The sequence below is a fragment of the Cherax quadricarinatus genome, chromosome 61 (assembly GCF_038502225.1).
Source record: "Cherax quadricarinatus isolate ZL_2023a chromosome 61, ASM3850222v1, whole genome shotgun sequence".
Taxonomy (NCBI): Eukaryota; Metazoa; Arthropoda; class Malacostraca; order Decapoda; family Parastacidae; genus Cherax; species Cherax quadricarinatus.
This window is the reverse complement of record NC_091352.1, coordinates 13,656,491-13,669,874: the sequence shown is the minus strand read 5'-3', so window position 1 is coordinate 13,669,874 and position 13,384 is coordinate 13,656,491. Positions and strand designations below refer to the sequence as shown.

At 38.4% G+C, this 13,384-nt stretch overlaps 1 protein-coding gene across 1 annotated transcript in view; it reads left to right on the top strand.

The window, feature by feature from the left end:
• eIF2gamma (eukaryotic translation initiation factor 2 subunit gamma) overlaps nucleotides 1-13,384 on the top strand; it is a 40,981-nt gene that overhangs the window by 16,887 nt on the left and 10,710 nt on the right. The window contains exon 6 of the mRNA XM_053791976.2: nucleotides 11,023-11,252. Coding sequence (XP_053647951.1) covers nucleotides 11,023-11,252 — 230 coding nt within the window. The remainder of the gene's footprint in view (nucleotides 1-11,022; nucleotides 11,253-13,384) is intronic.

Sequence of the window (13,384 nt, the reverse complement as noted above, 5' to 3'; positions counted from 1 at the left end):
TCAAGTGTGAGAGTAATGGTGGTTGGGGATTTCAATGCTAAAGTGGGTAAAAATGTTATGGAGGGAGTAGTAGGTAAATTTGGGGTGCCAGGGGTAAATGTAAATGGGGAGCCTTTAATTGAGCTATGTGTAGAAAGAAATTTGGTAATAAGTAATACATATTTTATGAAAAAGAGGATAAATAAATATACAAGGTATGATGTAGCACGTAATGAAAGTAGTTTATTAGATTATGTATTGGTGGATAAAAGGTTGATGGGTAGGCTCCAGGATGTACATGTTTATAGAGGGGCAACTGATATATCGGATCATTATTTGGTTGTAGCTACAGTTAGAACATCAAAATGGTATACAATACCGACAGGTTGTTAGGTAAGACACATATGCAACAGTTAGACAACTTTATTCCGAAACGTTTCGCCTACACAGTAGGCTTCTTCAGTCGAATACAGAAAGTAGGCAGGAACAGTAGAGATGTGAAGACGATGTAATCAGTCCATCACCCTTGTAGTCGTAGAATTTGAGGTTGTCAGTCCCTCGGCCTGGAGAAGTTCAGTTCCATAGTCAGGAACTATCTGTAGTTCCTGACTATGGAACTGAACTTCTCCAGGCCGAGGGACTGACAACCTCAAATTCTACGACTACAAGGGTGATGGACTGATTACATCGTCTTCACATCTCTACTGTTCCTGCCTACTTTCTGTATTCGACTGAAGAAGCCTACTGTGTAGGCGAAACGTTTCGGAATAAAGTTGTCTAACTGTTGCATATGTGTCTTACCTAACAGCTACAGTTAGAGTAAGAGGTAGATGGGAAAAGAGGAAGGTGGCAACAACAAGTAAGAGGGAGGTGAAAGTGTATAAACTAAGGGAGGAGGAAGTTCGGGTGAGATATAAGCGACTATTGGCAGAAAGGTGGGCTAGTGCAAAGATGAGTAGTGGGGGGGTTGAAGAGGGTTGGAATAGTTTTAAAAATGCAGTATTAGAATGTGGGGCAGAAGTTTGTGGTTATAGGAGGGTGGGGGCAGGAGGAAAGAGGAGTGATTGGTGGAATGATGAAGTAAAGGGTGTGATAAAAGAGAAAAAGGTAGCTTATGAGAGGTTTTTACAAAGCAGAAGTGTTATAAGAAGAGCAGAGTATATGGAGAGTAAAAGAAAAGTAAAGAGAGTGGTGAGAGAGTGCAAAAGGAGAGCAGATGATAGAGTGGGAGAGGCACTGTCAAGAAATTTTAATGAAAATAAGAAAAAATTTTGGAGTGAGTTAAACAAGTTAAGAAAGCCTAGGGAAAATATGGATTTGTCAGTTAAAAACAGAGTAGGGGAGTTAGTAGATGGGGAGATGGAGGTATTGGGTAGATGGCGAGAATATTTTGAGGAACTTTTAAATGTTAAGGAAGAAACAGGGGCAGTAATTTCATGCACTGGTCAGGGAGGTATACCATCTTTTAGGAGTGAAGAAGAGCAGAATGTAAGTGTGGGGGAGGTACGTGAGGCATTATGTAAAATGAAAGGGGGTAAAGCAGCTGGAACTGATGGGATCATGACAGAAATGTTAAAAGCAGGGGGGATATAGTGTTGGAGTGGTTGGTACTTTTGTTTAATAAATGTATGAAAGAGGGGAAGGTACCTAGGGATTGGCAGAGAGCATGTATAGTCCCTTTATATAAAGGGAAAGGGGACAAAAGAGACTGTAAAAATTATAGAGGAATAAGCTTACTGAGTATACCAGGAAAAGTGTACGGTAGGGTTATACAGGAAGGCCCCACTTATATGGCGGGTTAGGTTCCAGGCTACCGCCGTAAAGCGGAAACCGCCGTAAAGTGGAACACCCTTTTTTTCCACTTACAAATGCATACAAACACTAGATAACAAGTTTACACTAACATATATTATGTTAGCAATAGAACCAGGCATCAAAAAACAATAAAAAAGTACAATACACACATAGTGCACTCATTACTTACCTTAAAATATTTATAGTCTTAATCTAGGGTGAGACAAGTAGTATTTATTGTAAGAAATCAAGTGTGGTATGTATTGTAATAGCCAGGCTACCTCACCAGGCCACCCCACCCACACATACTATTCTATGATATTTAAGCATCCCAGAGCGATAAAATGTATATACAGTTCACTCATTACTTACCTTAAAATATTTGTAGTCTTAATGTAGGGTCAGGAGTAAGTAAATGAGATAAAACGAATAAATGAGAGAGAGAAAGAATGAGTACATGAGAGGTAACAGGCGCAGAGTTATGTAAACAAACCAGGCTCCCACATCTTATATTTATGTTTATTTATTCTATTGTGGGGTGTATTTATCATCTTTTTATGTTATGTATCGTGTTTATTATATAATTTTGAAAAAAATATCATGGATGGATTAATGAAAATGTGTATATTACCGTAATATACGACATTTAATGAGACTCGGTGACTATTGTTATTATGGCGTCACTTGTGGAAGTCGTCTGCTCACATCTCACATTTATGTTTATTTATTCTACTGTGGGGTGTATTTATCTTATTTATATGTTATGCATCGTGTTTATTATATAATTTTGAAAAAAATATCATGGATGGATTAATGAAAATGTGTATATTACCGTAATATACGACATTTAATGAGACTTGGTGACTATTGTTATTATGGCGTCACTTGTGGAAGTCGTCTGCTCACATCTCACATTTATGTTTATTTATTCTACTGTGGGGTGTATTTATCTTATTTATATGTTATGCATCGTGTTTATTATATAATTTTGAAAAAAATATCATGGATGGATTAATGAAAATGTGTATATTACCGTAATATACGACATTTAATGAGACTCGGTGACTATTGTTATTATGGCGTCACTTGTGGAAGTCGTCTGCTCACATCTCACATTTATGTTTATTTATTCTACTGTGGGGGTGTATTTATCTTATTTATATGTTATGCATCGTGTTTATTATATAATTTTGAAAAAAATATCATGGATGGATTAATGAAAATGTGTATATTAACGTAATATACGACATTTAAATGACTCGATGTATGTAAGTTTATTTAGGTACAGGTATACATAAGTATAATTATCAGAGTATATATAAAATATGAAATAACTTTTAAAAACATTTGAAATTTTGGAGTTTCCAGACAAAATGGAGAGACTTAGTGCTTACTGAGCTCATGGAGAATGTAAACAAACAGGGTGGGGCACGGTGACCGTATTAGAAAGTCAGGTGGGGGGAGCCGTATAGTGAGTTTTGGTCATAATTTGAAATGTCCGTATTAGCGGAACGCCGTAAAGTGAAACGCCGTAAAGCGGGGCCTTCCTGTAATTGAAAGAATTAGAGGTAAGACAGAATGTAGGATTGCGGATGAGCAAGGAGGTTTCAGAGTGGGTAGGAGATGTGTAGATCAGGTGTTTACATTGAAGCATATATGTGAACAGTATTTAGATAAAGATAGGGAAGTTTTTATTGCATTTATGGATTTAGAAAAGGCATATGATAGAGTGGATAGAGGAGCAATGTGGCAGATGTTGCAAGTATATGGAATAGGTGGTAAGTTATTAAATGCTGTAAAGAGTTTTTATGAGGATAGTGAGGCTCAGGTTAGGGTGTGTAGAAGAGAGGGAGACTACTTCCCGGTAAAAGTAGGTCTTAGACAGGGATGTGTAATGTCACCATGGTTGTTTAATATATTTATAGATGGGGTTGTAAAGGAAGTAAATGCTAGGGTGTTTGGGAGAGGGGTAGGATTAAATTATGGGGAATCAAATTCAAAATGGGAAATGACACAGTTGCTTTTTGCTGATGATACTGTGCTTATGGGAGATTCTAAAGAAAAATTGCAAAGGTTAGTGGATGAGTTTGGGAATGTGTGTAAAGGTAGAAAGTTGAAAGTGAACATAGAAAAGAGTAAGGTGATGAGGGTGTCAAATGATTTAGATAAAGAAAAATTGGATATCAAATTGGGGAGGAGGAGTATGGAAGAAGTGAATGTTTTCAGATACTTGGGAGTTGACGTGTCTGCGGATGGATTTATGAAGGATGAGGTTAATCATAGAATTGATGAGGGAAAAAAGGTGAGTGGTGCGTTGAGGTATATGTGGAGTCAAAAAACGTTATCTATGGAGGCAAAGAAGGGAATGTATGAAAGTATAGTAGTACCGACACTCTTATATGGGTGTGAAGCTTGGGTGGTAAATGCAGCAGCGAGGAGACGGTTGGAGGCAGTGGAGATGTCCTGTTTAAGGGCAATGTGTGGTGTAAATATTATGCAGAAAATTCGGAGTGTGGAAATTAGGAGAAGGTGTGGAGTTAGTAAAAGTATTAGTCAGAGGGCAGAAGAGGGGTTGTTGAGGTGGTTTGGTCATTTAGAGAGAATGGATCAAAGTAGAATGACATGGAAAGCATATAAATCTATAGGGGAAGGAAGGCGGGGTAGGGGTCGTCCTCGAAAGGGTTGGAGAGAGGGGGTAAAGGGGGTTTTGTGGGCAAGGGGGTTGGACTTCCAGCAAGTGTGCGTGAGCGTGTTAGATAGGAGTGAATGGAGACGAATGGTACTTGGGACCTGACGATCTGTTGGAGTGTGAGCAGGGTAATATTTAGTGAAGGGATTCAGGGAAACCGGTTATTTTCATATAGTCGGACTTGAGTCCTGGAAATGGGAAGTACAATGCCTGCACTTTAAAGGAGGGGTTTGGGATATTGGCAGTTTGGAGGGATATGTTGTGTATCTTTATATGTGTATGCTTCTAGACTGTTGTATTCTGAGCACCTCTGCAAAAACAGTGATAATGTGCGAGTGTGGTGAAAGTGTTGAATGATGATGAAAGTATTTTCTTTTTGGGTATTTTCTTTCTTTTTTGGGAGACGGCCGGGTCACCCTGCCTCTGTGGGAGACGGCCTGGACTTGTTGAAAAAAAGATAAGAGGAAATAAACAAGAACAAGAGCTAGTATAGAAGAAAACCCAGAGGGGTGTGTATACATATGCTTGTACATGTATGTGTAGTGTGACCTAAGTGTAAGCAGAAGTAGCAAGACGTACCTGAAACCTTGCATGTTTATGAGACAGAAAAAACACCAGCAATCCTACCATCGTGTAAAACAATTACAGGCTTACGTTTTACACTCACTTGGCAGGACGGTAGTACCTCCCTGGGCGGTTGCTGTCTACCAACCTACTACCTAGATAATATATATATATATATATATAATATATATATATATATATAATATATATATATAATATATATATATATTATATTATATTATATTATATTTCAACATGCTAGCTGTCTCCCACTAAGGCAGGGTGACCCAAAAAAGAAAGAAACATTTTCATCATCATTCACACATAATCACTGTCTTTGCAATGGCACACAGATATTACAGTTCAGATGTCACTCCAAACAGCAAATATCCCAGACCCCTTCTTTAAAGTGTAGGCATTGTACGTCCCACCTCCAGGACTCAAGTCCTGCTAATCAGTTTTCCTGAATCCCTGCACAAAATATTACCATGCTTACAATCAACAGCTCGTCAAGTCCCAAAAACCATTCATCTTTACTTACTCCTATCTGACATGCTCACACTTGCCTGAAGTATGTCCAAGTCCCTTGCACACAAAACCTCTTTTACATATGTACAGTACCTACAGATAACTGGGTCTTTACCATACAACTGGGGCTTCATTATGCTAAAGAGTGCTGGCAATTTCAGGGTGGACAATGAGGATATTCTCTTGAACCCCAGGGTAGATAATAACAAAAACTGGACATATTGGCAGGTGGGTAAATACTGAGAGTGAAATCTTTGAGGGATGTAATACACTCACCATCTCTCAAAAAGCCATTTCTTTTAAGAAGCACCTGTTTGAGCATAATGCATATTGGGTTACTTTTTAGTAATTGTAATCATATGGGATAAAAAATTTGCACAAAAGAATTAAACCTGCATCTAGTTGGTGGGTTCATAATATCCTTCCTCAGGAAAATCGCCAGCATCCTAATATTTCCACTTTGAGCCTGATTTGAAGCTACTTCTGGTCCTGAAACCAACGAAGATCATCTCTATTTTAACAGCATATCTTCCATTCTGCCAGTTGATGTCATAAAAGAGCCAATAAAATCCCTCAAAAATTCTATGCACTGCATGAGGCAGTTTTTTATTCTATACTGTGCACACTTGCCACAAACCCATTCTTTCATGTCTAGGCCAAAATTTACTGCTCACACCATATTTCAGGGCTGTGCTTAAAATGTAAATCTACGTGCATGATGCTGACATCAGTAATGTAGATCTGCATAAGAGGCAGTGAAGGGGTTAATCAAATTGTTAATATTTTGTTAAAGCATGATATTATTATTGCTATTTGTTTGTAAAACTCAACTCATATGGGTCATATAGCACAAGGGGAGACAGCTAGATCCTCCGTCCACTAATGTTGGCCAAGTTTATGTAGGTGTATGTACTTCTGTGACTACCCTTTGAAACAGTGGAGAAAATGGGGAAAAACACAATTCAGACATTTTATATTTTAAAATTAAACTTGCATTTATTCCCAGAATTGTAGTTACAGTAGGGCCCCACTTATACGACAGGTTAGGTTCCAGGCTACCCCCGTAAAGCGGAAATCGCCGTAGAGCGGAACACCTTTTTTTCCAATTATAAATGCATATAAATACTAGATAACAAGTTTACACTAACTTACATTAAGTTAACAATAAAACTAGGCATTAAAAAACAATAAAAAAGTAAAATACACATATAGTACACTCATTACTTACCTTAAAATATTTGTAGTCTTAATCTAGGGTGAGATGACTAGTATTTATTGTAAAAAATCAAGTGTGGTATGATGGTAGCCAGCCAGGCTACCATACCAGGCCAACCCACCCACACATAATATTCTATGACATTCAAGTGTCCCAAAGCAATAAAATGCAAATACAGTTCACTCATTACTTACCCTATAATATTTGTAGTCTTAATGTAGGGTCAGAGGTGAGTAAATGAGATAAAACGAGTAAATGAGAGAGAGAGAGAGAGAGAGAGAGAGAGAGAGAGAATGAGTACATCTTTCTTTCTTTGTTGGGTTTATCAGGGCCGCTGACAGCATAAGCCGTATTGAGCCTGACTTCTTGATGGTACGAGGAAAAATTGTTGCCCAAGGCTGGGCGATGAGAGAAAAGGAACAAAAGTTCCTTTTTATAAACAGAGATAGAAACTTGAAGTTTCCAATTAGATCCGGTCGACCCTCTTGCCAAACCCTAGCAGAGCGGGACGCCCATACTCCCACCTGAGTTCAGTAACCGGCTTCCCACCAAAGACCGATAAAGAATTATCCGTAGGAGCTGGCCAAAAGTAAGCTGATGAACAGGTGCCCCTCCTGTAGAGTGCCTGGCGGGCAGAATGGATGAGGACAAGCGTCCCAGTGAGAATGGGGAAAATTTGTCACTGATGCTCAGGCGAGAGAGAGATGTCCACACCCAATGAAGGCTGGCGCAGAAGTCCAAATGAGTACATGAGAAAGGACACTCGTGGAGTTATGTAAACAAACCAGGTGAATGCCAGCTTTGTAAACAAACCAAGCAAACACGTCTGGTTTGTGTACAAGTTACATTGTGTACAAGTTGTCTCTATGTTGATACGGTAGAATAAATGAGGAGGAACACTCCCATTCTCATGTAACACCATTTTTTAGAAGAAATGACACTGAGTGAAGGCATATGAAAGGAATAATTTTCTACAGTTACCCCCAGTAACACATTTTCTCTTATGTTGGACTAGAGAAAACGTTATTCTTGCCGTCACTCGTACAAGTCATCTGGCTACCTCATCTCATATTTATGTTTATTTATTCTACTGTGGGGTGTATTTATCATCTTTATATGTTATGTATCGTGTTTATTATATAATTTTGAAAAATATCACGGATGGATTAATGAAAAGATATATATTAACATAATATATGACATTTAATGAGACTCGGTGATTATTATTGAGTATTATTATTATCATTACTAATGTGGTGTCACTCTACAAGTTGTCTAGCTACCACATCTCATATTTGTTTATTTATTCTACTGTGAGGTGTATTTATCATCTTCATATGTTATGTATAGTGTTTATTATATAATTTTGAAAACATATCATAGATGGATTAATGAAAAATGTGTATATTAACGTAATTTATGACATTTAATGAGACTTTGTGATTATTATCATTACTAATATGGCGTCTCGAGACATAAGACACTCTTACTGATTTTAATGTGTTCCTGCATGCCAGCACAGTGTGTAAGTTTATTTAGGTACAGGTATACATAAGTATAATTATCAGAGTATACAGTGGAACCTTAAATTTCGAACTTAATCCGTTCCAGAAACGCAAAAATATTCACAAAAAAAAAAAATACATTTTATAGAGATTAATTATAGTTTTACATACAACAAATATAGTGTACAATTATGTATTAATAAATTTAAATAAAAATATAAAATTTTTACTTACCTTTATTGAAGATTGGTGATAGCATCTGGAAGATAGGGAGGAGAGAGGGAGTTGGGGTTAGTGTTTGGAAGGGGAATCCCCCTCCATAAGGACTAGGTATCAAAGTGCTCTCTGGGGTTACTTCCCTTCTGTCTTCTAATGCCACTAGGACCAGCTTGAGTCACTGGACCCGTCTCAAAATAACTGTCCACGGTCCTCTGTTTCTGGCGCCTTTTTAAGATTTCCCTAAAATGGGATATGGTTTTGTCACTGAACTTGTTGCAAAGATGGCTTGTTTCATCTTGCTCAGGGTGGTACTTCTGCACAAACATTTGGACATCATTCCACTTGGCACAAATCTCCTTAATCTTTGAAGAAGGCACCTCATCCACTCCCTCTTCTTCCTCCTCTGAAGCAAGTTCCTCAGCTGTGGTCTGATACTGTGCCAGATAAAGCTCTTCCAGCTCTTCAGTGGTTAGCTCTTCACTGTGGTCCTCCACCAACTCTTCCACATCCTCTCCACTCACCTCCAGCCCTAGGGTGTTCCCCAATGCCACAGTAGAGTCCACAACAGGCAGAGGGTCATCAGGGTCAGCCTCAAACCCTTCAAAATCCCTCTTTTGGACACAATCTGGCCACAGTTGTCTCCAAGCAGAGTTCAAAGTCCTGGAAGGCACTCCCTCCCAAGCCTTACCTCCAGAACTCTCTTAGGGCCAACTTAGTGTCTGTGGTCATTTCAAAGCACTTTCCAAACACTGCTTTTGTGTAGAGTTTTTTGAAGTTAGAAATGACCTGCTGGTCCATGGGCTGGAGGAGAGGAGTGGTGTTAGGAGGCAAGAACTTCACTGTTATAAAACTGAAGTCCCTAGACAAGAGGTCTACTAAGTTTGGAGGATGAGCAGGAGCATTGTCCATTAACAGGAGGCACCTGAGTGGCAAATTATTGTCTAGTAGGTATTTTCTCACACTAGGGCCAAACACTTCATGGACCCACTCTTTGAAAATTTGCTTTGTGACCCATGCCTTATTTGCTTTCCACAAGACACATAACGTGTTCTTTATGACATTGTTTTTCTTAAACACACTCGGATTTTCTGAGTGATACACAAGTAAAGGCTTCACTTTAAAATCACCACTAGCGTTAGCACAGAACAAGTGTGTTAGCCTGTCTTTCATAGGCTTGTGTCCTGGGAGTGCCTTTTCCTCCTAAGTAATGTAGGTCCTCTTTGGCATTTTCTTCCAAAACAGGCCTGTTTCGTCACAATTGAACACTTGGTGGGGTTTGAATTTTTCAGTGTCTACGTAAACCTTAAACTCCTGTACAAACTTCTCAGCCGCCCATTTGTCTGAACTGACTGCCTCACCATGCCTTACAACATTGTGTATGCCACTACACTTCTTAAATCTGTCAAACCAGCCTCTGCTGGCCTTAAATTCACTATCAGCACTGGTTCCAGGAGTTTTCTGTACCAGATCGGCATGCAACTTCCTTGCCTTTTCACAAATAATCGTCTCTGAAGCACTATCACCTGCCATCTCTATCCTTGATCCACACCAGCAACAACTTCTCAACCTGATCGATTGTCTGTGGTTTTTTTTGGTTAGCATATCAACACCTTTCGCAACATCAGCTTCCTTGATTTGTTCTTTCTTTGCCAGGATAGAAGCGATGGTCGACTTGTTTTTCCCATACATCCTGGCAAGCTCAACAAATTTCACACCACTCTCATACTTTTGTATTATTTCCTTCTTCACATCTATGGTGTTTCTCACTTTCTTTACCACATGGGTACCACTAGCAAGTTTCTTTGGGCCCATGGTAGCTTATTTCACAGTTCCACAAGCACTAAACGCAATGAATTTATTGTAAAATATTTGAATGAAAGCACAGGTTAGTGTTTACTCAAGCATCAACAAAGCTAGACTGGCTCAAGGCGCCTGCGTGGGGACGTGGACAGAGCGGGCTGGCGGACAGGTCCAGTACCCGGTGGTTTGAAAATAAGGGCGAGTTCAATAATAGGGACAAAGTTGGTTCGAAAAAAGCGGTCGATTTTCGAAGAGTTCGAAAACTTGAGGTTCCATTGTATATAAAATATGAAATAACTTTTAAAAACACTTGAAATTTTGGAGTTTCCAGACATAGTGGAGAGATGTAGTGCTATGGCTCTCAGAGAATGTAAACAAGTCGAGTGGGACTCTGTGACCATATTAGAAAGTCAGGTAGGGAGAGCCGTATAGCAAGTTTGGGTCATAATTTGAAATGTCTATTAGCGGAACGTGGTTAAGCGGGGCCCTACTGTATTGCCAGTCTTGGCCTTGAATCAAGTAACTCCATTGTGTGGTATAGCATCTTCATATAATACAGTATAGGAAATGTTAACTCAATAAGGCAGTCTTTTATGGCTCTTAATTTAAGGAAAAATGAAATGATTCCATTGTCAATTATATAGATTAACTTTGGTAGTTATTGCTCATCTAAAAAGTCTACCCATTACAGGGAACATGATTTAGCATGAAATTTTTTTCTTTGGTAGGCACGGTAGCAGAAGGAGCACCAGTTATTCCCATTTCTGCACAACTCAAGTTAAACATTGATGTGGTGTGTGAGTACATCATGAAGAAGATTCCAATACCAGATCGTGACTTTATGAGAGAGCCACGACTCATTGTCATTAGGTCTTTTGATGTAAACAAACCTGGCTGTGAGGTGGAGGATTTGAAGGGTGGTGTGGCCGGTGGCTCCATTTTGAGAGGAGTTCTGAAGGTAAGCCATTGTTGAGTAGTTACTGATAATGATAGGTTGTGTGGATTCAAGATTAAGCTTAGGTATTTTTTTGTATTTATTTATTTTTTATTCTTGAAGATCTCTTGAAATGTGGATAAATTTTACTTCCAGTGACAACTTTATTTTTCTGACATTTCACTTGGAGCCAAGCAAATATGAAGGCTTGTCCCAATTTGAAAATTCCTCGGCAGATTTCCTGTACATTAATCTTGAAACGTTACACAAGACTGTGTCGTATTAAATTTCACATTATTTCTTTTGGAAAGTAGTCACCTGGTTGACACCGCTACTTTTGCATATTAGCTTTTCCAGGTAGCTAAAATTACTAGTTCATTGTATTGATTTTGGTGTTGCAAAAGATCTGTACGTTTATAAGTAATAACCTGTTTATTCAATATAAAAAATTAACATTGTCAGTCACTCATTGACTTATACTTTGGTAGGTAGTTATTGTATATTCAATGTGGCATGTTTTAGCTTTGTGCTTGAAGAAAATTTAGTGATTGAAAAAATTTGAATATAATAAAATCACTTGGCAAGCAGCAGAATGCTACATAGATAACAGTATTCAAATGGTTCCCATATACCCTCCACTTGTGGGCTGGGTATGAAATGGTGGAGAATCTCTTTCTGAAGGTAATGACATCAAAAATGCAAAATTTGAATGGAAAACTTGCAGAATTACACAGGTGCAAAGTTGGCAGTCAGGGCACAGTTTATGCATCAGTGATTTTGCCTACTTTGAGTCCGGTTTTAAGCCAATTCTGTAGCTGAATTTGACCCAGGTCCTAGCTAATTTGCTAAGTATACCTTCCATTCTATGAAGTGATTGCAAGAAAACTGCCCTGTAAGATGAACAAGGCAGTAATTGGGCCAATTTTACACAAAATTCAACAAATTCCAATTTAAAAGTCCAACATGAACACTGTAGGCATTCCAGCCATTAAAACAACCTTTACTCTTCATTAATTATGTCCCTAGGCCTCTTTATATAACATTTGCCATCCATTTGGAATCCATCATAAAATCAAAGTTTTACACTGTTTCTTGGATAATAAAATATAACGAAGAATGATTGGTCATGTTTTAGGCCATTCCAATAATTGAAACAGACTTAGTGAAAACCTGTAAAACAAACCCGAGGGGGACTATTCTTCCTCAGGAAAATTGCCAAAAATCAATTATTTCCATCACTTTCAGGTCTGTTTTGAGCTACTTTCAATCTGAGACAAACCAGAATCACCTCTTATTTCATTGGTATGTCTTTTATCAGTTGATACCAAGAAACAGCCAATAAAACCATAAAAACCACCCTAGAAAACACTTCAAAGTGACTGTTTTAAACCAAACACGAGGTCAGAGGTTTGCTTTTTCCCTTGTGTACTGCATGGGGGAAGATTTTTTTTTTTTTTATACTGTGCACATCCACTGCACAGACCCATTCTCTCATGACTAGGCCAAAATTTACTGCTCACAGCATATTTGAGGGCAATGTGCTTAAGATATAGATAGATCTGTATGAGCTACACTAGTGTAAGTAACATAGATATACAGTGGACCCCCGATTAACGATATTTTTTCACTCCAGAAGTATGTTCAGGTGCCAGTACTGACCGAATTTGTTCCCATAAGAAATATTGTGAAGTAGATTAGTCCATTTCAGACCCCCAAACATTCACGTACAAATGCACTTACATAAATACACTTACATAATTGGTCGCATTCGGAGGTAATCGTTATGCGGGGGTCCACTGTATATGGGAGACAGTGAAAAGGTTAAAAAATGCACTAGTAAATTTACAGTTTTGTTTAGGCACTCCTTCCTTCTAACATACAGGTTTATAACACACACAGTGGTTTTGTGCTGCATTATCTGGGCATTAAGTAAGGCCCTTTACTTTTTTTTTTCTCCTCAATCTACACATTCAGCATTTTTTTTTTCTTAATTGTAATGATAATTTCCATTCTTTTCAGCACATCATAATCAGAACTGGTTATGGCACAGGCTCTTTTTTTTTCTCATTGTTTCTGATGGTACAAATGGGTAACTCTCCGAGACCAAACAAGCAGGCAGTTTCCATTATATGTGCACCACCTAATACTTCTGTTTT